General features: G+C 37.3%; 1 protein-coding gene across 5 annotated transcripts in view; it reads right to left on the reverse strand.

The window, feature by feature from the left end:
• The window catches only part of THSD4 (thrombospondin type 1 domain containing 4), a 237,742-nt gene that overhangs the window by 94,538 nt on the left and 116,466 nt on the right, over positions 1-26,738 (reverse strand). Inside the window, exon 1 of one of the 5 annotated variants that reach the window (XM_015872716.3) lies at positions 7,612-7,874. The exons of 3 other annotated variants lie outside the window; for them this stretch is intronic. In XM_015872716.3, the coding sequence (XP_015728202.1) occupies positions 7,612-7,683 (72 nt within the window). In that variant the 5' untranslated portion in view covers positions 7,684-7,874. Of the gene's footprint in view, positions 1-7,602; positions 7,875-26,738 lie in introns of those variants that run through there. One more of the 5 variants, XM_085515676.1, reaches the window with a different exon arrangement.

Below are 26,738 nucleotides of genomic sequence, written 5' to 3' on the forward strand. Positions count from 1 at the left end.
TTGTTGCTTTTTTTGTTTTTTGGTTTTTGTTTTGTTTTGTTTTTCCCAGAGGCAGAGAGAACACACAAAGCATAATGAGAAAAATACAGCCTAAATTACAAAAGGGAAACGAGATCTTTCCTTAGAGGGGGTAAATTCTTCTGGTAAATCTATTAACTGTTTGGGATTAAAACACAGCATTTCCACATGTTTTTACCATTGCTTCTATAATTTCAGCTTCTAAGGAGCAAGGAAGCAATCTTGTATTAAAATACCAAACTTTCTACTGCTATATCATCCTTTACTTGTAGTGAATTACAAATTAGTCAAAACCTTTTCAGAAACATTATAAATATCATTTACATTTTCTGTGGAAGAAGTGAATTTTAACTGACACATTTTAAGAACAAAAGGACATTATCTCTAAGTTGAAAAATGTTAAAGCTTTCATCTTCCTCACACCAAACCAACATCTTGGGAAGAAACTGCATGAAAAAAGAAAGCAAACATTATGCTGTAGTCAAAAAGCAGTTAAGGGTTGAAGGACTAATTTATTGACTCCAAATTCACCTCGCTTCTCTGTATCTGCCAAATAAGTGGGAGTGGAAATTTGTCAAAAAAGTTCTGTCTCCTGATAAAACCTTTCTCACAACCCACACACGGGGAAAATAATACTTGTAAACCACGAAGAAACAGACTGACAGCTTCAGGCAATCACACAGGCAAACCTTTAATTTAATAATCTCTCACACTCCACTTTCATGTATCTAATTTAAAAGAGTTCTTTAAACAGAAGCAATGTAGCTGCTGTCAGTGATATAATTGCTGTGTTGGTGGTGCCTTTGGGTCCTTAAACACACCAGTGGATGATGATTGATCCCTGCTGCTGTGCTTTTGGCACCAATGAATAGTAAGTGATATGCAAGGAACAATCAAGTAAGCTACAGATCCAGTTGGGATAGGGATATATGTCAGATATGCCAGCCCCCTTCAGTCCAGTGCATTTCAATTAAAAAGTGAAAATCAGCTTTAGGTTTCTGATCATTGCATTATTGCCTCCAATCCTCGACTACAGGCTCCAAGCATTGCTCAGTGAGCAGGCTCAGCAAGCACCACTAGTAATCCACCTACAGCAGTATACTTGCAGGGAAACTTGTAGCAAAATTAACACAGGAGCATTTGTTCAGTTACTTAGCACAGCCTCTTTTGTGTGCCAGGTATTGTTTCCAGAAGGGGCCTGTCCACAAGAGGACGGGTAAATCTATGAATATACTAGTCTCCTTAAAATCTGCACATCATCCACATGCAAAACATAACACATTGTGTACACAAATTGAAAGATAATCTTAGGAGGCTGAGGGGGGGGGGGAAAGCGCTTTAAGAAGTGATATTACTTAAAGGGAACCTCTAGGAGTTTACAAGACCTTCCACTCTTTTAATTAAAATTTTTATGAGTCTTGGAACACATTCTTGTACCCTATTATACATCAGAGCATTTAAAATATTCAGATCCTCATAACATTACCATGAAGAAACAGGAAAACCAAGGAAGATCTTTTTTTTTAATAAGAAAGAACAATTCAAACAGTGACTGTTACGATCTAAAATTAGAGAGATTTACTTCACCAGAATTTTTTAATGCCTTTTGATGTATACTAACATAAACTATCTGCCTTCAAAATCCATTGGAGGCCAGAAAACAGTCCACAAACCTTGTGTAAGAAACAAATTAGCTCATCCATCACACATAACCATTTATTTGGTAATGACTTAACGGATTTAGCTCAGCTATGGTAAGACTGAGCACGATGCTGTAATTACTGTGGGAATTACTGTAACCCTCTATCAGTCTTTTAGATGTTTACAACATGGAACAAGAAACCCAGTATAGCCTGAACCAGAGCCCAAAGACAAAAAGTTTTGGATCTAGGCCCACGATCTGAGTTATTAAGGCGGTCTCTGTACAGACGTTTACCAGCACATACAACTGTTACTATTTCAGTCCTGTCTTTCCCACAGGAGTAGGTGAGGATATGCAGTATAGGAAAAACTAAAAACCCAGCAGGATTCTTGGAAAGAAAACCTACCTAATCTCAAAGAATGAAAGGGTATACTTAGAGACATTGCTGCTACAATGTAATTAACTTTTAAGTGAGCATCCCAATACAGCAAGCTTACATCCAAGTTTTTAAAGCAAAATAGGGTTGTCTTGTAACTACTGCAGTTAAGATTGAAATATAAAGCTAGGGTGACTGAAGCACATATGCCAGAGGTCAATTAAACTTGTTTTGTAGTACTCAGAGCAACAGCAATACTCAGAGCGCATTCCTACAATTTGGCCATGTCTGTGGATATTTACTTGACAGGATTATTTTTCACCTACAAAACATCTCACTTTCAGATGCTTAACTGGTGATGTCAGCAATTACTGCCATATGTAAATTACCATCTGTTTTTTCTAACTCAGAATAGTGTAATTTTAAAGTAGATTCAAATAACCATCCAAACGGTTCAATCCCTCCTCAGTTACCAGCTCACAAAAGCTCTCAAACATTCCCAGCCTTTGAAACAGAAGTGTTGAGGGTGAAATTTTATGAGAAAATATAGTCAAAGTGACATATCAATTTCTCTGGAGAATCAGTGGAAGCCTTATTAATCTTGGCTTGCAGATTGGAATATTCAGGTACCAAGATGAGAAATGGTTTTTGTCAGCACAGGAGTGGGAGAAATTATGTTTGCTTTCTTATGTTCTGGCCCCATGAAAGTCAGAGATGGAAAAGCTCATTTTATTGGGTCATATAATGTGTTCTGTGCCTATACCTGGTAAGGCTGTATTGGTGACTGCAGCCTAGTGATGCACAGATTAACTAGTTCATTTCCAGGCCATATGGAGCTTCTTTGAGGCACTGCTGAGATGCAAAAGCGTTACAGAGTTAGAAAGATTGATCTGACAAGCATATCTATGACACAAAAAGAAAGAAAACTGAGATGAGCTGTACTCCTGGCCACTTCAGAAACAGATCAGTCAGTTAGGAAAGAATTCTAGACAAAACTCCACATACCCTGAAGATGTATTTTCAATACTCTCTTTTTCTTCCACTGTCCAGTACAGCACAGAATTTTATGCATGTATATATGCACGGAAATACGGAGTTTTAAAAGAAAAATGACAATTTCAAGCCAACAGTGAGGATCACACAGTTTTAGGACAGCAGAAAAGACAATAATTAAGAAAGAAGCGGTTCAGGTTTAATCAGAATTCTCCTTAGTCTCTCCTTAAACCAAAACAATCGACTTATTTTTAGGCAACAATTAAATCAATTCACTTTTAAAGACAGTGTACAAAAACCCCACTCTTTCTGACAGAACGCATCAGCATATCCTCTTTTGGCCAAAAAGGAAACTTTGTCTACTTGATATAGTTTGGACTGCAGTTTGGACTCATGCCTGAACTGAATCTTCTGAAGTTTGTCATTCATCTCATCACCAACTTTTCAGTTCAGAATGTGTTGGACCTATCCATGTCCTGAAGTTTCTTAAAATGGGCTGCATTTCTGCAATGGGACTGTGCTACATGAACTTGTTCAGAACTGATGGCTCTTTAAAAATGTTGACAAGTTCACTTTGCTCCTCTGGTTATGGACAAATTACATACTGCAGAGAAGACAGCCACATCAAAGCAGAAACGAATGTGAGCTCATGAAAACAGGGTTCTCTGCATTTCTGTGTACTTATTCCTAGTTGTGCAGCTTGGGACATAGTGTAAAACAGCACTGTTTCAAGTATCAGCCCCTAAGCTGCTAATCAAAACCAGCAGATTTTAAGGCATATGAAAATTCAGACTCAATTTACTCAGACTCCCTTATGCATTTTACCAGGTGGAACTTGATGTTTTCACTCTATGCCCAAATTCCAAAGGGAAGTATTTCATATCTGTGATTAAATAAAATACCGAATTTATAAGAAAAAAAATAAAATGAAAATAACCTGTAGGGACTTTGTCTCGTATCTTCTATCCACCAAAGTAATTGTTTTATGAAGAAAGAATCCAGTGTTCACATGTCCTTAAACTCATACTATTCATGTAGTCAAATACAAATTTTGCTTCTATCAACAACTTTATTTACATCAGCTGCAGCAAAAACAACCAGTGAACTGAACAAATGCCATTCAAGAACTGAAAATCATTAGATTTAAATTTTACCTGTTGATTCACTAGTCACTAAAACCTGTTGAAAGCTCTCTGTTCATACACTGTGTTCTTAAGATCAGATTATGATTATTTGCTGCATTAAAATAAAATTAACATTGACTTTAAGTGTCAGGCTATCGTCCTCTTTCATCATTTTTGTAATCCCCATGTTTTGTCAGCTAGGCTGAATTTTCTAAATGCTACTAGCACAGTGACAACTCTGTACAATCTGACTTCGGACGAGGGTAATTCAGTAGGTTTTTACAGCTTCACTGACACCCATTGAAATAACAGTAATAATTCAAGGCTAATATGTACAAGCTTAAGGAAACCACTACAGTGGGAGGAGTGCTCAGCTGAAATATCTGAAATCTCAAGAAAGTGGAAATTCTCTTCTGAAAATACAAATAGTTGAAATGTATGTTTTGCAAAGAATACTGAAAAGGCTGTTTGCATGGAAATGAGTGAGGAATGATGACTTAAAGCTAGTGTGATGTGCCTGCGTATTCACATGCAAGCTAAAAAAATCCAGAATATACTGTGTAAGCTATCCCTCAGCAAAACTCTCCAGATGCTACAAGATTTATAAAGCTCAGTGCATTTAGTTAAACAATGATCTCCATGCTAAAGATAATTCAAAACCACCAAACAAGAAGTGGAAACCCTCATTAAAGTATCATCTTGCCATTAGGAGTTTGGGCCTTATGCATTCTGCAACATATCATGCTTACAATGCTTTGTCTTTATAATTCCTTATCACGTAGGTTTCAAATCTGATGCCCACTAATTATTAGCTCTTTCTTGGTAAGAACAGATGTACCAAAAGATAGTCTGTTGATGAGTATTAACTATTCCTGAACATCCCAGAGAGACTGAAATGGAACTCTGATCCTTTAGGAAAGCTGACCACAGAAGGAGGTGCCAACTAAAGCTTCCAGCTAAGGATGAAGAAAGTCACGCTCATTTCCTAAGAAGCACAGAATAATTTTGCTCTTGGCCAGTGCAAACATGGGTAAGTTGTAAAGCTATACAAACTTATTTCCCTCCTAAACGGAAAAGTGATGCAATGCAATTCCACTGACTTCACACTAACCCATCCCTTAACTCAAAATCAAAAGAAAAAAGAATTATACATATATTAGACACACTACTAGTTGTTCCTTAAGAATCATTCCGGTTAACATTTAATTGTCATTTTTGTAATTGTCATTTTTGTAACAAAGTTCTGCAGCATTATAATATGGGGAGAACAAGAGAAAAGCAAAGCAAGAAAAGCAACTTCTCATCAGCCTTATAATCCATCACAAATTAACAATTTTATGAGAAATACAAACATAAAAATCTATAAATAAAAATATTCAGAAAATAGAACACTTCAAAGAAGCATAAGACTGCAATATATATTCCTTTTAAAAATGGCTTCTTGCTTACTTTCCCTGTCTTCAAATCATTGTCTCTCCAAGATGGGAGAAATCCTAATTGAATAATTTCCTAGAGAAATAATATTTTTGTAGCCAAGATTCTGTAGCTGAAGGAGAGAAATGCACGAGATTATAGGGTGGTCTCTTACAAAACAGGACAAAGAATTACTGTATTAAAAGCAGACAGTATGTTTTCATTGCATAATTGTCAAAATTATCCACATTAACATAACACAATAAAATTTATCACCACTTTTAGTAAATTCTAAGATGGAGTACTATGCCATTTTTCATATTGTGTCTACTGTATTAGCTCAAATTCTAACAAGAACAGTACAGTTCAAGCTACTTGGCATATGGAACGGTGCTAAAATGTTCCACATTGCACTTTTACTGTAGAAATTCATTTCCAGGTAAGAAAAAGCATTGCTTTTATTTTACTTGCTAACGAGGATAATTGGCAGGCAACACTGCTGCTCCTCTAGACTTTTTCTTTATATGGATCTCTGAAGATCACAAGTACAAGTAGTGATGACAAATATTTTCCATATGAGCAACCACAAAATTTAAGGTCCCTCAGCCTGGACGAGGTGACCAGGACCATCTCGTCACTTTCAATGCTCAGTATCAACAAGAAGTTAATGACTCAGTGACAACTAGAAGGCAATGCCCAACTTCAAGTCACTCTGATCATCAACCCATATAAAGTTCCTCAGATTCTGTTGAAAACATTTCCCTGTTTTCTTTTAATTAGATCAAAGACGGTGCAAGATTTCTTTAAAAGATGTTTTCTTGAATCACAACCATTGCAACTGCACATTTTAAAAAACCCTGAAGGTAAAACACAGTTTATGTCTAGGCATATGAGCTAGACAGGGTGTCAAGCACACAGTGCTGGACAAGATGGTTTTTCCAGTTCAACTCCACTTTCTTTTAACAGGAAAAGTAATTGCTCTGATCTTTATTAGGCTTCTGTAAATGTAAGACAGCACTAAAAAAATATAAAACTCTAAAGCAGAATCACTGTTTTCAGACTTATTTGGCACTTTGCTTCTCTGTTATGTTGTTGGTATACTTAAAGAAGATACATTATGGAAGTAGAGCTATCAAATTATTCCTTCACAATTCATAAATACACATAATTCTTTGGTTGAAAGAGGGAGAACAAATATAAAATGTACCAGAAGTATTTTCTGCCACTGACATCACAAGATAGAGTATTTCTTATCCAACAGTTGTACATTTGATAAATTACTTCCTAAATGACAAACAGCTCACTGAAATTCTCTGTTTTGGTATGAAAGAAGAACTTGAGAAAAAGAAAGTCTGCTCTGATCAGAACAGAAATCTGGAAAACTGCTCTTTTAAATCAAGTAGCAACCTTTTAGAGTGTAGGAAACACGGCTCAATTTCATTAGTTAAGATTTCTCTTACTAAGAATGGGTAATGTAATGTCTGTCTTTAATGGTATGGCATTCTTTAAAACAAAAACAAAAACAGAGTTCTTCATGCCCTGCTAAAACAACAATACACACACTGAGCATTACATACATTTGTACAGAAGAGTGTTATTAAATAATGGAATCTGCATTTTTTACATACTGACATCCCCATGATACATCCTAAGCAATTTTCGCATTCATTTTTTCTGGGGGTTGAGGGGTGGGGGGGATTGGAGGGGGAGAAGAGGAGGATGTGAATTTAACACAACCATCTACTGCTACAAAGAGCATCCTATTTCTCTGTTAGTAAAGAAAAATTCACATAGTTCAGTCATCTCACACAAAGCATGCATCAAGTGCAACAAAGCTAATTTCCAAGATAGTCTCCCTCAGTACCTACAGGCTTTAAAACAAACAAACAAACCTACCATCACAAGTGACCAAAAGCTATGCCTTTTTACACATCAAGCAAACAATGCAATTCTAAAATGTCTACAAACATAAAATAATTCACACCTCATTTCAAAAAACAGGAACAACACTGACAAGACAACAATTTTTTACATACTTTGCTTACCTCTCCCCCAGGTCTTGCTAACACTGCTGTTTGAAAGTAGAGCAACGTTAGTATCAGGTAGCTGACAAACATTATTACCCAAAGTTAGAGCTACCCTGGAGGAGAAAACCCTCTGCCAAGTACTAACAGCTAGCAGATGCACTTGTGTCTCGGTAACACAGCCTTTAGTTCTTCTAGGTTCGACTCCTTTCCCTCTCCCCCTTTCTCTTGCACTCACTGTACGACCAGGAGCTGTGCTCTCAGCCACTGCTCTGAAGACAACTGGTAAGTTGATCTCTTCATGTAATGACTTCTCCCTGCTGGGGGAGGGGGCTCAGCCAGCAATGAGCTGGGGGGCTGCAGTTAGCATAAAGCAAAGAAGGGGAGGGACAGAAATGGTCACTGCCAAGTTATGCATCTGCTCTGATTCATGGAATAAGCTAAAAGGTAACCTTTAATGCATGAGGAGGTTTGGCAATGCGTTATTGACTTAGGCAGGCATGATTGGAGAAACAGGCTAAAGCAGCTTGCAAAAGATGCCTGTTGATGGTTAGACAGCATGTGCTACTTAAAGGTACAGCACCTTCTTTTATTGAAGAAGTTGGTAATAAATAAACCATCAGTTAAAACCTAATTAGAAAGTGGCCTCTAGTTCTACAGTCAGCCCTACAGCACCCCAGTCCCACAACCCAACTGGCCCAGCCCTGCCACGGGCTCACTCAGAATCCTTGGCCCTTGAAGCTGGCCCATGGGAAACCCTAGTGTCCAACTGCTCTGAGGGATGTCAGCTTCCTGAAATGAGCCCCCATCCTACAGAATAATTTTGGAGTAGAATGCTGAGGCAACCTTTCTTTTTCATGTCACAGCTGAATAAAAGAAATTTTGATTTATATCAGTCCCTAATTGAATGACAAACTGCTTTGACTACATAAACAGAATCGCAAGCCTTTGAAAACAGAGTATTTGATATTACAAGATGAGTGAGTCCTATTTTTAAGTAAAGAATAAAACAGTATTTAAAGCATGATACAAAGAATTCTCAAATCTCTCAAGCAGACCAGTGAGTGTTTGTCTCGGAAATGAGTAAAATTGCAAACAGAACTATAAAAGTTGGAGGGATTCCCTTCAGCTAAGTATGTCTGATCGTAATCTTGATGCAACAGACATTTTGTTCTGTTAAACTAAGCAATGTAAAAATACATAAGAGTAAAGAAATCTTGAACCCTAACATTCGAAGTAAAGACAGCCAACAACAGGAGACAGCAACTGTTTTAACAGTGTAAGTGGGACCCTCCAGTCTCGTAGTCCCTTTCCTATTTTACTTTTTAATTTCTTCCAACTTCACTGTTGCCAATTTTTTTTTTATCCTGGGAATGTGAGACATTATGGTTTTCTTAAAGTTCCAGCTCCTCAAGTCAAGACGTCACATTAGATTCTCACCTTTCATGTAAATACCATATTTCTTTTCCTTATGGCTGCAGGGAAAATCTCAAAAATATGACCTATGAATAACCTGGTCTCATATGTCAGAGAATAAGCCACATAAACTCAGAATACAGATACTCTAAATGACTCAAGATTTTAGGAGGTGACAAGTGAAAATTTTGGGGAAATTGAGAACCACAACGTTTCTAAATATTAGGCTTATTTTGTAAATGCAAGCTCTGTATTGACCAGACATCACTACCGCTGCCTTTCCTCTCAGTTCTTTCCTTCTATAAACTACTCCTCCTGTCTATTAACATTACCTTTTCTCCTGCTTAAGTGGACTCACAATGTTGTGCCTCTCTACAACATCTACAGAAAGACCCATACTTTTCAGCCTTTGATATCAGCAGACCATCTCTCACAAGTCAGTCTCTTTTCCCTGCCATTCCTCAGCCTGGCAGCACTGTGGCTCTTGCAGCATTACTGCCGGTACCTGGTTACACTGTGTTCAGTGAGGACACACAAGGAAAGAAGCAATGCTGTAGGCCAAACAGGGCCTCAATGGCAGAAAAGTGCATATGTAATCCCCTTAAGCTGACTGCTCTCAAGGGAATAGTACAAATTGAAGAGGATCTAGAAAGGCAGAATGAAAAAGATTGGGCATGGAACCTGCAAATGGCTCTGATGAAGATCTGGAGGTCTACAGGAAGTTAGACACAGAGTTGTAAGAATAGCAACCAGCAAGTTTGAAAACTCGATAAACTCAATGGTACTTTCTCACGAAAAGCATCCAGAACTCTCTACTGCTCCAGTGATCTCATAAATGCAATGTTTCTGATCAAAAATGAAGTAAATTCGAAATGAAGGATGCATTTTTTTCCCAATTCCAAAGAAAGGTTTGAAGGTTTGCAGACTATACCATTGTGCTGACAGCTAAAGGCAGAGCTGCCATTACAGATGGTATGTAGACTGGTTCACTACGGATAACTCTCTGGACTGAAAACGTCAAGCTAAATAAACTTAAGGAAATTTTCCATCAACACTCCTAGTAGGAAATCTCCCACTCGTTCCATATTTTGGGGGAAATATATAGATGTACCAGAAAAGGAAAAACAATCATGAACAAATGATTAACTAACCCAGAAATGAAAACTTTCATCATGAAAGTTCCAACTACAGTACTTTAAACTAGGTTCACTGCTTGAAAAAATGAAACAAACAAACAGAACTAACAAAACCCACACCTATCACGGCTTTTGCATATTTATTTCCATAAAAGAAAGTTTTGCCTTTTTCCTCAGTTCATCACAAACCAAACTGAGTGAGCATACGGTATTGGCACAAAACTGCTATTCCCTCCCTGCCTCTTTTTCTTTTTAATGGCAACCAGAAATTCAAATTTCACAAATAAAAGGTAGCTGTGATTTTAGTCTTGTCGATTCCAGAAAGCAGCACATCCTCTGCAAACAATAAAAACTTTGAGAAAGTCTAAATAAATATTACTGGAATTATTTTCTGAGGCACAGAAAAACGTACAACATTCCCTTTTAACAATTCATATACCTAATTCTTTCCACATTATTTTAATTCCCTGGAATCCAGAGGCTGCTGCCCTGTTCTCCATATAAAGACAAAAGATCTGTCCATACCTGCTACTACACTTCCAAGATTTAACCAACTGAACTGGAATAGTGTGTGTTCACAACCACAGCCTTTCTTTGCAGCAAAAAGTAATTTGAGACTTAACACTGAGCTGGACTTGTACTGCTGCAACCAAGATAAGAATTTCCCAATAAATCTCAAGCATCACTACACTAAAAACTGCAAAACTAGCAGTGGTACAAAAGTCAGATTATGACTGAAGAGCCATTTCAGACACAAAATTCTGCAGTAGTAGATAGAGAAAGCAAAATACTTAGCAATAATAGAAGTGCAGAAGTAAAACATCTAGCTACTTTCGACACAAAAGTATCCTTCCTTTTACTTAAAATTATAGCAGCAAAATTACCACTGCAATTATTTTACCCATATTATTTAAATCAAAAATCCCATACCTGTTTCCTATTTTTATAGGTATTAGAACATATTTTTATATATATTTATTTCCCCTTCTGAACATAACAATCGCCATTCTTCTACTTGTTTTTTTGTCTGAAGTTACTACAAGTTCTGGCTTTTTTCTGTTTCTTGTCCTTCTGTTTCTTTGTATCAGGAAGCAGATCTGATAGATCACATTACAAAGTACGCCATTAAAAAGTTACCTCTTGCATTCTCTAGAAATACCACAACATAGTTAAGTTTCAAATAGTCGTTTGTATATAATTAGGACATCTGGGGTTAAGTTTCATCACCAGAGGTTTGACAGTTACTCCATCAATGCCAGAATGTTACTCTTTACTATCATCATCATCTCTTCTGACCACCATGTTACTGGTAGTTCATTGTGCTTTAAAGTTACATTCAAACCCTAAAAAAGAAACCTGAGCATTTCCTTCCTTTTCCCTACCCCTAAGTTCTTAAAGCTGAGACTTCTGGTTATGAAGCCAGGCTTTACTGAAAAGGTCCACCTTCAAAGAGCTGAGCATTAACCTCAGCTCGATTTATCACCTTCCACCTTTCCTACAGCACTAAATCTAATATCCCTTTCTTTTCTGGCACCAGTGTGTTAGAGGGAGAGAAAGGGCCTTGGTTCTCACCTGCCCAGGGTTAGGCTAGAACACTTATTTTTCATGGCCATCTTCCAATTTTCTGTATTTTGATGATAAAATTCTATCTTATGTTCCAGGTTCTCAAAGCATCTTTCTGCCTCCCTAGACAGTAGTTGCATAGTGCAAGTAGAATAAGAAGACATTTATGAGGCATTCCTTCCTCTGCTCAGCACTGCTTTCTAACAAATGGACACAATGCTTTGAATTTCTAATTCAAATGAATACCATTTATTTTGTAACAAAAGTTTTTCATATAATAAGGAAAAAGTTGAGGCATCTGGATCATGTAAGTACACTTAACTTTTCATTTACCAAAAAAAAAACCAAAAAAACCCACAACAGAAGCCCTGGTGAAAAAGCACCAAAAAACAGTATGACTTAGTAGGCCACGACCTATGCTTTAAACGCTAGTACGAAATCTGAATTTTAAAAGGGAATCTTTTGTCACATCCAAAACTACAACACATTAAAAATATATTAAAATACATTAAAAATGACACGTTTTCCAAATTGTTTCTGTTGGGAAATGACAGTTGTGTCAGACAGCTAATCAGAATACAGTGGGAAAGATCTGTCTCAAAGAAGAAACTAATAATTCAGGACTGTGCATATAATCATAACTTTCAGTTTTGCTTGGAAACATTCTTAAAGATGATTCAGAGGAGGAAAGATTTATGGAGCATGTTTTCATGCATACACTTAACCTGTTCTGTTATCTTCTACAGCAGTAGAAATCTCAGAGGAATAATGATATTGTCTTAGACTGGAAAAAACAGCTCTGGAAAAAAATCTGGAAAGGACTAAGGCCTCCCAAAGAGTGAATCAACTGTAGCACTTCCTAGTTTGGTGCGCAGGTAGAAAAGGTGTAAAGACCTATGGTGAAATGTATATTTGCAAGAAATTAGCACCACTTCCTGCCAAGTAAAGATGAAAAGAAAGCTCTGGAAAAGGTACACCAAATTTCTGATGCATACTACTTAACTAAAGTAGTAATGACATATCAATAGATCAATCTACAAAAACTCTGTTAAGGAGCACCAGCAGCTGGTCCCTAATGGTGGGGGAGCCAGGTGTCAATCATAACAAGGCCAGCCAAGCAGGGGCCTCTATCCTGCCAACACAGCACCATGGTGGGGGGAGAACAGGGCTGACCCAGGAATGGCAGTCAGGGTCAGACATACCCAGATTACCAAACAAGCTGGTGGTAACAAGTCAAGCTCTAAGGTCAAGCCAAGAAGTCTGACCACAGATCAGGACACAGATTGACAGGGTTCACAGACAGGCAGAAGCATGGCTGTGGCTAAGCTGGTGACAGACTTGCTTCCAAGGTCCTCCAAGCAGGGACTGAAACAGCACTACCTGATCCCACAATCAGAGGTATGGGAAGAGGTCCACAAAGTGAGAGGCTGGTGAACAATAAGAGTCCTGAGAGTCTATGTCTATAACAAAATTCACTTCTGTTACCATGCACGTGCAGGAGAGCAAGAAGAGTAAAAAAAATCAGCTGAACGAAATGAAAAACGTATAATATTGTATAAGGCAGGAGGTTAACAGTCTTGAATTACAGGTAGCCTTGGGAAAGGAGATAGCAATCCATAAATTACATGCACTATTTATGGGACAAGACTATATAAGAACTGCCCTTTTTAAGAAAGGAAATAAACACCCATCCAAGAGTTGTGCAGCTGGAGCACCACAACTAAGGTGAATTCTCTACCACAGTCAGTTCTGTTCCTTGATGTCACAGAGGTACTGAGCCAGACTTCTTTCAGAGCCAAAAGAAGGGGGGAAACAATCTGAACACTTGCATTCACTATCAGACTGCATTTTCAGCAGTTTATGGGAATACAAGGTTTCTTCTCTCTGCTTCAGACAGAAGAAATGAAAATAGCTGTAGTGTTGCCAAAGGAAATGAATATACTTGGCTAAAGACTTCAGATTTAATTGCAATACTGACCAAAACCCACTGGATTAAGCACTCATCCTGAAACAAAATACATGAAGAAAAAGTAGGAATGGATCTAAAGTAATTTTGTTACATAATATAAAGGGAGCAGGGAGAACAAATGTCACAGTAATACGACTTGTGCTTTGGGCAGCAACCACATCCCATCTTTTCCCATCTAGTTAAAACCTTCTGAGTCAAAGATACAAAGATACTTCTTCCCAAAACCTCTTCTTGTTCTGTTCAATTCCATCTTCAATTCACTATCTCTTACAATAAGGCTAACTAATGTAAGTATACTGTAACATACATCCCAATTCTAATTCTATTACATTGCAAACAACAAGATTTTACATAAATACAAGCTAAAGGCTCATTTGTCATCACTCAGGATCCATTCCAGGTCATGAAAGCAGCGCACTGACACTGCTCGTGTAAATTAGGCACAGATTTGAAGCACAGCTGCAGTGTAAGAACAATCCTTGTCCTTCTCCGTAGATCTACACCAAATGATGAAGTATGTATCTCCTTTTAATGGAAAAGAAAATGTGTGCCTATAGAATTTCAATGAAAACAAAAATGTGAGAAAATATGATTGCTTACATAACAGATTTCTAGATAGTTTATCTCATAAATGCGCTTGTTTTTAAAGCAGTCACATTAAGCATGTTGCCTACTAGAACCAAACAAACTACCAGTGTATATGAAGTCTTCTAGCTCTTCCAAACTCTGGAGAGTGGTCCAACATGCTTAGAATTTTCAGAGCACACAGATAAAAACAAATACCTGGACTCTACTCTGTTTTTGAAATATATGTCATTCATAAAGGGAAAATAGCTAATTCTCTCACATGTTTGATGCTCGCAACAGGAAAAAATGGAAATACAAATGATATAAATTTAATTGCATTACAGGTTGAACTTAATCTGGTTTATATGAGTCCAGAAAACAATTCAGCTCAAACTAGATAATAAGGTTCCCAAAATAATTATGCATTCTTGTCACTCTTAAATATTTCACTGATTGAAAGATCAGCAACTCACAAAAATTATGCAATTAGCTGATAAGCTGCTGAGTTATCAGAGCATGGCCAGTATATTTTAACTTTCTGAAAATAGGCAACTGAAAAAAGTTCAGCGGTGTCAAATTTTCTCGTGGGAGAAATAGCCTGGCTAAATTCAGGAACACTTTTCTGCTACAGAAGCAAGAGAGTCAAGTCCAAAATGACTGCAGGGAATAATCTGATACTCTGAAAACGTTTCTTTAAAGTGAGATAGCATGCTATTTTTCTTAACCAGTATGCACTGTTATTAGCTAAAGAGCTAAACCTCCAGAATGCTGCATAAAATCTCTACATAATAGCACAAAAAATTTGGAAATGCTGTCTGCTGACAGAAAGATGTAAAGAAATATAATATGAACACTAAGGAAAAAAGGAAGAACTTCTTAACAGTTGATACTGCACAAAGGAATTGAAGATACATTCTGTGTGTATATTTTGAAAGACACAAGTGGTGCTGATTATTTTATCCCCAAACTCAGACTGTCTACATTAGTTAAAGCTAGCAATAACACCAGTTCTAATCTTAAATGCCCATAGAGAGACATAAAACTTGACTGTTTGAGAAATCAGGTTGTAAAAGCACATCTGTTCAGCCAACACCATCGCACAGTTAGAAAACAATCAGAATTCCAACAAAATGCAAGTGAACAAAAACACAAAAAATTCCCAGAGTACCGATGCATTAAGGCTGAATATTTCTGAATATTTCCTGCCCAGTTCCAAATCTTTTCAATATAATACCTTCCAACTTACACAGATCATGCCTTAAATCATTTTCAGCCAATGTTTCAGGGAAGGCTATCTCACAACAGACTTTCTCACTGAATACACTATTTAATTTTTGTTTGTAGCTCCACGTGCTAGCTCAAGTTCAAGAAAATGATTAATGGTAGCCACCAGCTTTATAGCTCTGCTCTTCCACTGACACTGTATTTTGTTTAGACATGATTTCTGTTCCTCAGCCATTTTCCAAATCATTTATAACTGTTGTTTTAGATGTGTAGCCAATGGATTAGCCCAAACATCCTAAGTCACTTAGTTTTATCTACTAAATGATTTTAAGTCCACATCTAGAAAATATAATGAAACATAAGACTATTACAAGGTTCCCCTAGGTTCCTCAGTAGTCTATCTGACTACCCCAACATGAATAAACACAGCTTTTAAATTTTCATGGGAGTCATATAGTGTATTCTTTTCTATTACAGAGAAAAACACACTACGTACATATAATTCCACATCCAGCCTTCACGCCATTCATTGCCACAGAAGTTTGGCAAGAAGCAAAGCTACGTGAAAAGAAAACATAGGGCCTTACTCAGTCATATTAATTCTCCTTCTTATTCCTCTTGCAATATCATGCTGACCATAAAACTTATCTAATTAAAAGAACATCTTCAGAAAACAGTGCTTCCAAAATGAAGATGCATGGAGAAATGAACATCAATATCAGTACTGGATTGCTGGGCTGAGGTCAATGGGATGAGGTTCAATAAAATCAAGTGCGAGGTACTGCACTTTGGCTAAAACAACCTCAGGTAATACTACAGGCTGGAGGCAGAGTGGTTGTAAGACTGGGTAGAAGAAATGGACCTGGGTGTGCTGCTCAATGCTCGGTTGAACATGTGCCAACAGTTGTGCTCAGGTGGCCAACAAGGCCAACAGGATCCCGGCTTGTATCAGAAATAGTGCTGCCAGCAGGAGCAAGAAAGTGATCATTCCTCTGTACTTAATACTGGTGAGGCTGCACCTCGTGTACTGTGTTCAGTTTTGGGCCCCTCACTACAGAAAAGATATTGAGGCCCCGGAGTGTTTCCAAGAAGGGCAAGAAAGCTGTGAGAGGTCTGGAGGACAAGTGTTACAGGGAGTAGCTGAGGGAAATGGGATGGGTCAATCTTAAGAAGAGGAGGCTTGCAGTTGGTGGAGGAGGATTTGGTCAGAGAGCATCTAGTCATAATCAGTGCACACAAATCTGTGGGCCCTGGTGGGATGCACCCACATGTGGCTAAACACAGAAAAGCCTTAAATCCTCCCAAGCTGGCATTTCTAAAAAGAATAAAAGGACCTGTTTTAGAGGAAAAGATGAGATCTGAACATATGGTTGCCATAACCAGTGCACTGCAAGTTAATAGAGAAAGACTGAAAAAAAGGACAGAGTAGCTCATGCAATTTCTTTTCATGACTACATTTAAGATATACCCATAGACATCACGTAAACAAACCCAAATATCACAAGGCCTAAAGATAAAGACATGGCCTTTTGCTAACTTTCTAGCTCACAGCAAGTACAATATCCTCCTTTCGAAAAAGGAGCTGGAGGCCAGCGGCAATAAGAGAACAAATTAGTTTCATTGGCCTGGAAAGTTTATGATTAGCATGGGAGGTCTGAAGCCTGCTGATCACTACAAAAATAACATTTCACTTTGATGCATGTCTATCAACTCTCACTGTATTAAAATGTTTTCCTTTCCAAATGTGGGTTTCAGCTGCCGTGTCTGGCCACCATCTGATCTGAAAGTGAAGATCTTTAAACTATGCAACACTGTTTTTCTAATCAGTGTTGTATATAAGAAAAATTAGCAAACACTGAATATACAGTATGCTTTCAGTTATTTTAGAAGACTTCAAACTAGTACAAAACGCTTATTCTTGGAAACAGTTATTGGAATATTAAGCACAGGTTTGCCACTAGAAGCAAGATAATTTATGTCAAATTGAGTGGAAAATTCTGATTTTTCTTTTAATGAAACAACAGGCCAAATAGCTGAATTTTGACTACATAAAGCATGTAAGTGCCTCACTGACTAAAACTGCACAGTACAAGTATACAGACTACAGTACATTCATCATATATACTCAGTCAAGCATCCTGGAAGGAATTAATCCCATAAATGATTTCAGGTTTTTCTCTTATGTCATTACTGCTCACATAAGCACTGCAAGTATGCAAAAATACTAATTTTTTTCCCACAATTTTTACAGAACTCTTAAACAGTGGGAAAATTATTGTTGGTCTGAACTGGTAGAAATTCTGTATTTTAATTATCTGTGATCTAATCACTCATCACTGCTGCAACAAAAAAGCATATGCTGTCACCTTTCCAAAGGTAGGCAGATTGAGGTACTTCACAGATTATTCCCAATCTTCTTAAATGGACACTGCAGATGTCCACACAGTAATGATATATATTTTTTAAAACCAACATCAACACATAAAACTATGATCATACAGTTATCTACTGATCACTCTCTAACTCCATGCCCTGTGGCAGAAAAGTGAATAAAGACAACTTCAGTTTCTGGAGAAAAGAAGTTAGTGTAGTTGCATTATTAAGTTAGCTGACACAAATATTCCAGCTGAATACAACTGTGTATAGAAAAGAATTATTACAAATGCCAAAAGAAAGGATGATTTTATTTTTTGCACTGTTTTTATTCCCTGCACAGCTTTCTTCTATCTGTGTGGTCTTCTGCATAAATGAAAAACACTCCTTTAGGACTCCCATAATCAGAACGATGATGAGTAAGGAATAAGGAGAGGCTAGAGAATGACTACTGAAGTGGGTACTAATATTCTGTTAGTAACAAAAAACAAGATTTGGGAAAGGAAGAGGATGATGGGGACACTGTGTGTCAAGTGGTTGGAAAAGTCGGACTTGTGATTAAGCTGAGCCAAGAAACAGAACGACAAGTTTGTTGATTAAGTGAGAAAAGTACAGGAACTAAATGGTTTAGGGGCAGAGTATATCAAGCCTTAAATATGAACTCGTGAACAAAGTGAGAACTTATTCTTCTCAAATGGAAACAAACTTTTAAAGGGAAGTTAGCCAGTCTAGTCCTCTTCAGTCTTCCCGAATCTTCCCAGTCCAGACCAGTTAACCAGCTATTTGTCACCAGAGAAATAAAACTTCTGTTCCCTTCCAGTTACAGTCCAGCATTGATTTTACATCAAACTTACAAATAAACAGGAAGAAATATGTTATTTCCCTTTAAATGACAGAAGCACTATGGCAGAAACTTTTTTTTTTTTTTTAAACATTATAATCATTAATGGCTTTGATCTGTAGTTTATTAAGTAATCAAAACCGATATGGATTTTAACCCTTTCTGGATGAAAACATTTGGGTGGCAATAAAACTTGCCCCTTGCACTGAGATGGCAGTTACAACACCTAAATGAAAAGGCATTGATGAATGTACATCCATTTCAAACAAGTACCTTTCCCCTTCACACCAGTGACAGTCAGAATCAGTATTCTGAATCGCATCGCTACTGACAAAGCTCCCCGCTCAACCTTCCAGAGGGTTTTCTACAAAAAGCCTTGCCAGCAATAACTCAGTTAAGGAAGACTAGAATACTGGAGCTCACTCCAAGAGATTTCAATCTCTTCAGTTCACTGGAGGACTTGCTCATGAAATGCTGCAGAATATTTCCAAAATTAACATTGCATCCAGAATTCCTCACTGAAGATTTAATAATGTATCTTCAACATCTAGCAAACCAAAAGAAAAGTCGATGAAATTCATTTGGTCAGGAAGCTGCTTTGTCAGCAGAAACATTCAAAAACTGCCTGTATTTCAACAGAACTACAGATCCTCATGCAAAACATCCTTTGAGTTTTCCTTCCCCCTGCTTTGAGAAATTCTCTCCCATATAGCAACAAGAACATGGAAATATCCCTAAGAACATTCTTTCTGAAATGACTATCACTTATATTCACCATACATTAGACTTCAGCTAAGTTTCTGATAGTGCTACCGCCTGTTTTCATTCAAGAATAAGCTTGACTTTTTTAATTAGAAAATAATTTTTAATACCTTTTCTAGCAAGTAATTGAGTAAAATATTTTAAAAACAGAACAAAGCACTGAAGAGTAAGTACTCAAAACAGATTTTTTTTAACATGGCATTAATAACTTTTGGACCTTCTACTCAGTTTGCTATCAGTCCTCAGTAGCACTGCTCATTAATGCATGCATTGCAGCACAACACAGATATAAAGCTAGTCTTCCACAAATCTGATCTGAATACAGAATGGAGATTAGCTCTGGCAAGGTAAGTCAGCCATCATTAAGTTTGGGTCTATATCGCTAAAAGAGCTCCTACAACCTTTCCAGAAGGAATATCTCCTAAAATCTCAGGTCTTTTACACCATGATATGCCAAGAGCTTTTATGGTTGATATTTAACTGTACTGCAAATGCCATACAGGACTGTGTTTTTCCACATAGACGATAACAGTTTTTAAATGAAAGTGATGTCTGATTGTACCTTAACATTTCATATGCAATTAAATTTTCTCTGTGTCCTTCAAAAGGGGAAGTTTCAAAAAAAATAAATAACAAAGTTCTCAGTTAAAAATAAAACAAAAAATGAAATAAAAAGCAAACAGCAAGTGCTACAGCAGGTCAAAAGTCTGAAAAATATCAGGCTTTTTGTTTTCCAGGATAGCCATCCTATGAGTAGGCATCGGAGCTTTACTTAACAACGTTCTTAAATCTGAGGGGAACATGAAGCAGTTTCTTCCCTCTCTCAGGTAATTTTAGGCTCCAGAGGTTTTAAAGCTAGTCCTGTAAACAGTGATGTAGGTCACTGTGAGCCAAGAGCTGGAACTGTTCAACAAGAGCTCAGTGCAGCTGTACCTGCTCTGGGATACATAATCCTTCTGTGCCAGGAGTCAAGTTTCTCCACGCAAGGTTCACTGGCAACAGTGCCAAGGAATTAACCAGAGACTCAAGTCACTGTTTTTTATATAATTCCAGAAAAGATGATCTGAACACAGTAAGCTACTAAGCTTCTAAAATCTTATCATCAAAATTAATTACTCTTGATTGGAAGGCTGACATGTCAAATTGTTTCCAGAACCATGATATTGTTTAGGCACAGCTGCTGAATCAGTTATGTTCATCCTATGAAAATTTCCACAAAAGATTTGCATGAATAAGTGCACCCACTCCACACAAACAGCGTGGAGCAACATACAAAGATACCTGCTTATAATCCCCTTGCAGCTTTGAGATTATTGTTCTACCTTTTTTTTTTTTTTTTTTTTTTTCCCCACTGGTCAGACTGCACTTGATAGGCAAAGGGCTAAAGGAGTAAAGGTGTAACACTGATTAATGGGATTATACATCTTCCTGAGAAAAAAATAGGAGGCATAATCGCTATGGGCATCATATGGCTACAAAGCTGCTGGATGGCAAGAAGCACAAGATGAACAGCCTTCTATCTTTCTACCATGGCAAAATCTGAATTTAGAGCAAGCTGGGAATACACAATTCTAATGCACAAGGCTTTTGGCTGAAAACTTTTGGCTGGATCTCACGTGCCCGTCCCATCCCTGGAGGTACCACATTATGGTAACTATCATCTTTCAAAAGACTAAAAGAAAAATAATAAAATAACAGGCAATAAGAAGGGGAAGCTCCTCAGTGAAATCTCTCTGCCAAGGCATCAGATGTCCTTCTGGATCATTATATGGAAACAAACTGAAAATATTAAGTTAAACAAAATCTAAAAAATAAAATGAAATAAAAATTCAAAACTTGAGGTCAAAAGCTCCTAATTAAAACTCTGTACGCTCCTCTGACACTGCCAAGAGATATAATGCATATCAGGCATGAGTTCCTGATTTTGAGGGGGCAGAAGAACACCTTCATCAGCAGGAACAAGGCAGTAAAACCAGCAGACCTGCTGAACAGAACAGCAGCATTCTCCTAAAGACAGACCACACATTACAGTTAAATGTAAAGGAGCATTGTATCTTCACTCTGTATACACAATGAAGCAAAAGCAATTGCTGGGTTTGAATTCCTCACGCATGTTCACTCTCAAATCACATCAGACAGTTCTGCAATGAATAACTACTACTACTAACGAGACTCATGCCACTGCAAACTGTTAAGAGTCCTCTGAGCCAAGCTCTGGCTTCTGCTAAAACCTTTTAAGTTCAACTTTAAGTGACAAGGTCTCCTTCTCTAAGATCCTCTAAGTTTCTGTAGCAGAAGGAGGTGAGTAAGCACCACCAATTATTTAGGATTGCTAATTTGCAGTGGATTCTAATGCTAGGCAGGTAAATTTAAGACAGGCAAGACGAGTTACAAACTAAACCTCAGACTGGTGACATAATTTAGGAATTCTGCTGACTTAAACTTTTCAGCATTACTATTTAGTTATCTGACAATATAACCGTACCATAGAGCAGAATCACAGAATAGCATAGGTTGGAAGGGACCTTAAAGATTATCTATTTCCAACCCTCTGCCATGGACAAGGTTGCTACCCATTAGGCTAGGACTGTCCAATCTGGACTTGAACACCTCCAGGGATGGACAAGTGTTCATACCCAGAAGTTAGAAACTATTGGAAAATCAGAAAATACAATTGCCAGGTGGATGACAAAGAACAGACAGTTTGGGCTACTCTGCCACTTAAAAAACTTGGAAGTAAAGTGTTTAGATACTATGGGTAACTGCCCAGAGTAATTTCATTTAAAAGCTGCTAAAAACTTCAGATGTGATTATCCTATTAATGAATAAAAAAAAAACCAGTGCTTCCTCAAGCAAATTCCCCATATTGTTTAGCATTCAAGCTTCATCCTACTAAAAACTAGGTGGCTGTTTTCTGATGTCAATTTCCTTCTGTTTGTTTGTGAGGTCCTCCAAGTAGGTGCATATTCTTAATAACCCAGCAATACTGCAAGATAGCATGTCATTACTTACTGTGTTAATATCTCAATTAATTATTCAGAACCCATCGCCTAGAGGTTGAATCTAAAAGAAAAGGGCTTCCCAGGAAAGTAGACCACCTATATGTGAACTTCTAATACAGTTGTGAATAGAAGGTCCGACAGAATAATTTAAGTCAGCACCTCTTTGTGAAATACCATGATATTCAGGTCATTTAAACTACTTTAGGTGCAAAGGTTACTGCATTCTGAATCCAAGTATAATTCAGGTCTTATGGTAAGAAACAGATATTTCCATTACTTTAGTGGGCACTGAAACCATCTCTAAAATCATTTTTCTAAAGCTTTCTAAGACTAGCTATGTTCAATTGTGACTGTGACAAAGTAAAACCCGTAATAAAGCTTGATCATTACTGATATTAAATAAATAAAAGGCGTCAGACACCAGCAACAGCAAGTATAAAACTGGATTGCTGGTGGGTTACACCAGCCTTATAATCATTGGCCTTATAAAGGTGAAACTACATTCTGCCAAAAATACTAACAGAACTGTAAGCCAAAATAGTCCGAAAGTACTCCAGATAACACGAAAGACTCAAATCAAAAAGAGCTGCATAAACAGACTACTCTCGCACAAGTCAAGAAAGCCTGCAAATGTAAATACTGGTTTTTCTACCAATTTTATCTTCTCTGCTAGTTTTGCAGCATAAATCCACCATACAAAGTACCTAGAAGAATGCTATCAGATGTATCAGCTATATCAGAGCACTGAAACATAGATGATATACTAGATTAAAATTTGTTGTCATTTAAATAATACTTGCAAAACCCACTGTTTTAGATTAATCTCTGATACAATTCTGTCAAAATACGCAGAGATTATCAGCCTATGTTGTTAACCCACACCTTTTAAATTCCACAAATATAAAGAAACAATCCATTATTTATGCCCTGATGAACATGAAATTCACGTTTCCATTTAAAAACATCTACTTTAACAGACTTCTGAAGTCATCAGGGGAAAAAAATATATATCTCCCATACAGACCCCAAATGAAAAAGAATCCCTGCTAAATGTAATATGCTTATAAGTTCTCCTAAGCCTCAGTACTGACCAATTTATTCCCTAAGGAAAAACTCAATCAGAAACAGTGGCATGGAGCAATTAAAGAGTATCACAGCATTCAGTCAATTTGGGATCATTAAGTTAAAACAACTTTATAACCATTATTTGAAGTCTGAAACCAGCTCTGTCCTACAGCTGGAGAGCTCCATAGTTCAGCATCTGAAAAGCATTCAATTAAATAGTAATACCTGGCACTGTGAAAAGCAGATGTTCTCAAAACACAGTCCTCTGTTCCCATAAGATTAGTAAAGACCTTCTGGGGGTCTGCTGAGCTCCTTGATTTTCCTTGTAAAGCTGGTGCTATTACCTAACTTCGCTTGACAGAGGGAGGAAAGGTTGTCTAGAAAAATAAGTTCTTCAAAGATTAAGAAAAGGTGACCTAATTTTACAGTTTTAAACATAAGTTTACAGCAAGTATTTAAACACTTGTATGACTTCAGATTTTAACAATACTGACCTTGACCATGGCACCGCAACAGAAAAAAATCATAAATAAAAACAGACACTCTCGAATTTACATACAATGTTTCCTTCTGCAGGTCACTTTTATTTACAATAGACTACTAAATTTCAAAACTTGTCAGTGAAAGCAGTCGGATTTCATCTGTTGTATGAGAAGGCAACTGAGAACAGGATTTTAACTGATAGTATGATTTCAGAGTCACCTCAAAGCTGGTGCTTGTGCAAGCTGCTGTTGAAATGAACTGTCAAGCTCCATATTTTATACTATAATTTTCTCACAGTGTAACTTTCTCCTTACTAGATATCCATTTTTTATTCTACCCATCTTAGGCATTATAACTAATGTGGCTGTGGTTAGAAAAACTTTTTTTTTGGTGCTAGAATCCTCAGGCAGTAGAGCTTCAGTTCATCAAGGCACTTAAGAATGTACCCAACTCTAAATACCCAGGTAATCCCATGGAAATTAATGGGACTTCTTACTTGCTTAGTTAGGCATGTGCTTAAGAATCAAGGCCCAAGTAAGCATAATTGTGCTCTTTGGCCTGGACCCAAGCCCTAAAGAAAGGAAATATGCAGAATGGAGAACAAATGTTCAGTAAAGTTGTAAGAAGGCACAGCAACTTTCTAGGGAATGAGCACAATATCAGAAACAATTTGTTTACCTGCATTTACTGAAAAACCTACTTACTGCTGTTGAGAATCCAGTTATTGCACTCCACTTTAAAACCTAAAGTGGGCATTTCTTTATTTAACAAACATACTGGAAATCATAACTAAAATAGGAACTGGAACTAGAGCATGCAAATATTTCTCCAGGACTATTTATGCTGCTTTACACAATTCACTGAGTTACTGAGGAACACACTAGAATGTCACGGTCACTAAGATGTCAAAATTGGAAAAAAAAGCCCATCACCTTTAAGGATGTTTAAAAAAAAAAAATGCCATCCTTGGAGAATATACCTTTTTATTTAACAGTCATTCACAGTTTAAACACTACAGATGCTCAAAACCTGCAACTGATTCTGCCAAAACAAATATGCTACAAAATCTTAAAAATACTATTCCTCATTTCTAAACACAGTCTCCATGGAATACATTCATTGAAGGAACGTCAAAGAAATATCACTGAGACAATCAGAGGGGCGCCTGGGGGACCCATGCAGTAGGAGACCGTTTTGCACCAGATTTAGTCTAGAAAACAGAGTTCTAAAAACTGCATGGAAAAAAGGGGCTGTTGCATTCCATGTTTCATAAAAGCAAAAACACAATTCCTCCTATAGCAATGATGCATGAAAATCCTGAGCTAATATTACCAGTCATTTCATTCCTGCTGCTGAATGGCTGCAGCAAAGCTATCAGGAAAACCTGACAGCTGGAACACAATGTGAAACCGAGGATTTTTGACTTATTCTCCTTTGCAACACTGTTCAAAGGGAGTAGTGGCCAGAATAGTAGAAGACAGCAGAAGCAATTATTTCACTTCTATTATTAGAATTACCTGAAAATGCAATAAATTGAATTTAGGTTGGAATAAAAATCCATAAGATCAAGTTCAACCACCACATAACACTACCAAGCCCACAATTATACCACGTCCCTAAGTGCTTCATCCACCTTTTATAAAATAGCTTGCTTAATATGAGAAGAACAATTATTCCAAAAATATTTTCTGAGGGATGTGGTCCTGCTTTTCAATTACACCGTGCTCAGCAAAGCTGCACCGCAGGAGAAAATAAATAAGATGAAAACATTTTTTAACAATGATTCACAGAGCAAAAATAGGCCTGTAGCTTTTCTTCAGTACTGCTCTCACCAGCTGGTTGTTATCCCAGTGCAGAATTTAAAATGAACACAACTACACAAGGCTTTAAGCTCACAATATTTCAGATTCACAGGCAGTAGATCACAATACTTGCACTGGCTTCTGAACAATGTAGAAGTGTACATGGTTTTAAGAATGTGGTTCAAATGAAAAGTTAAGCAGCAACAACCAGAAGCCACTGTTTGAAAAACAATGTGCAACAGCAGTTTAGCCACTTCTAGTCCAGGAAGATTCAGCTGGTTACCTGTGCTGTTCATGATCTACTTGTGGGATGTTTTATTTAGTTCTGGCCAGTATAGACGCAGAAGGCTGCTGTTTCCTAGCTTACCTGCAATCATCGGCATCCAGCCCCTAAAATGCTTCCCAAACACTATCAAATGGAAGATGATTTAAAATCAAGCTTCCTTCAAGCTCTGTTGTACTGCACGTGTGTGAAATGTACTCATTTCTTCCTCACCCTGCCCAAGTTTTGTGAGATATCAAAGTCCTGTATTAACTCTTCCTAGGATGTTCTCTTACAGGTGTCACTGCGAAACTATGACACCTAGAGCAAAATGGTCTAGGCTTGGCCCTGCTCTGAATATCATCAATAGAATATCAGTTAGGTTGCAAAGGAGAGAATGCCTTTTTATCATACTTTCCACAGTACCAAACTAAGTAGAACTGTGCATACACTGAAGAGGGTAAATCAGTGATACACTGAGGCACAAAATGACCCATTCTAGCAAGCAGAACTACATTTACCTTATTTATTGTAATCAGAAGTCAAGTGCTTTTTGTTTTGTAAGACCACACTCAGCACTACAGCAAGAACTCAGTCTCCTTTAAGAAAGTTATAGTCAGCAATTCTTCCACCAGTAATTTTATATTAAAAATAAATTTAAAAAATAAATAAATCAATGCACT

The sequence above is a fragment of the Coturnix japonica genome, chromosome 14, assembly GCF_054131305.1.
Source record: "Coturnix japonica strain WE chromosome 14, WE-NBRP24, whole genome shotgun sequence".
NCBI lineage: Eukaryota > Metazoa > Chordata > Aves > Galliformes > Phasianidae > Coturnix > Coturnix japonica.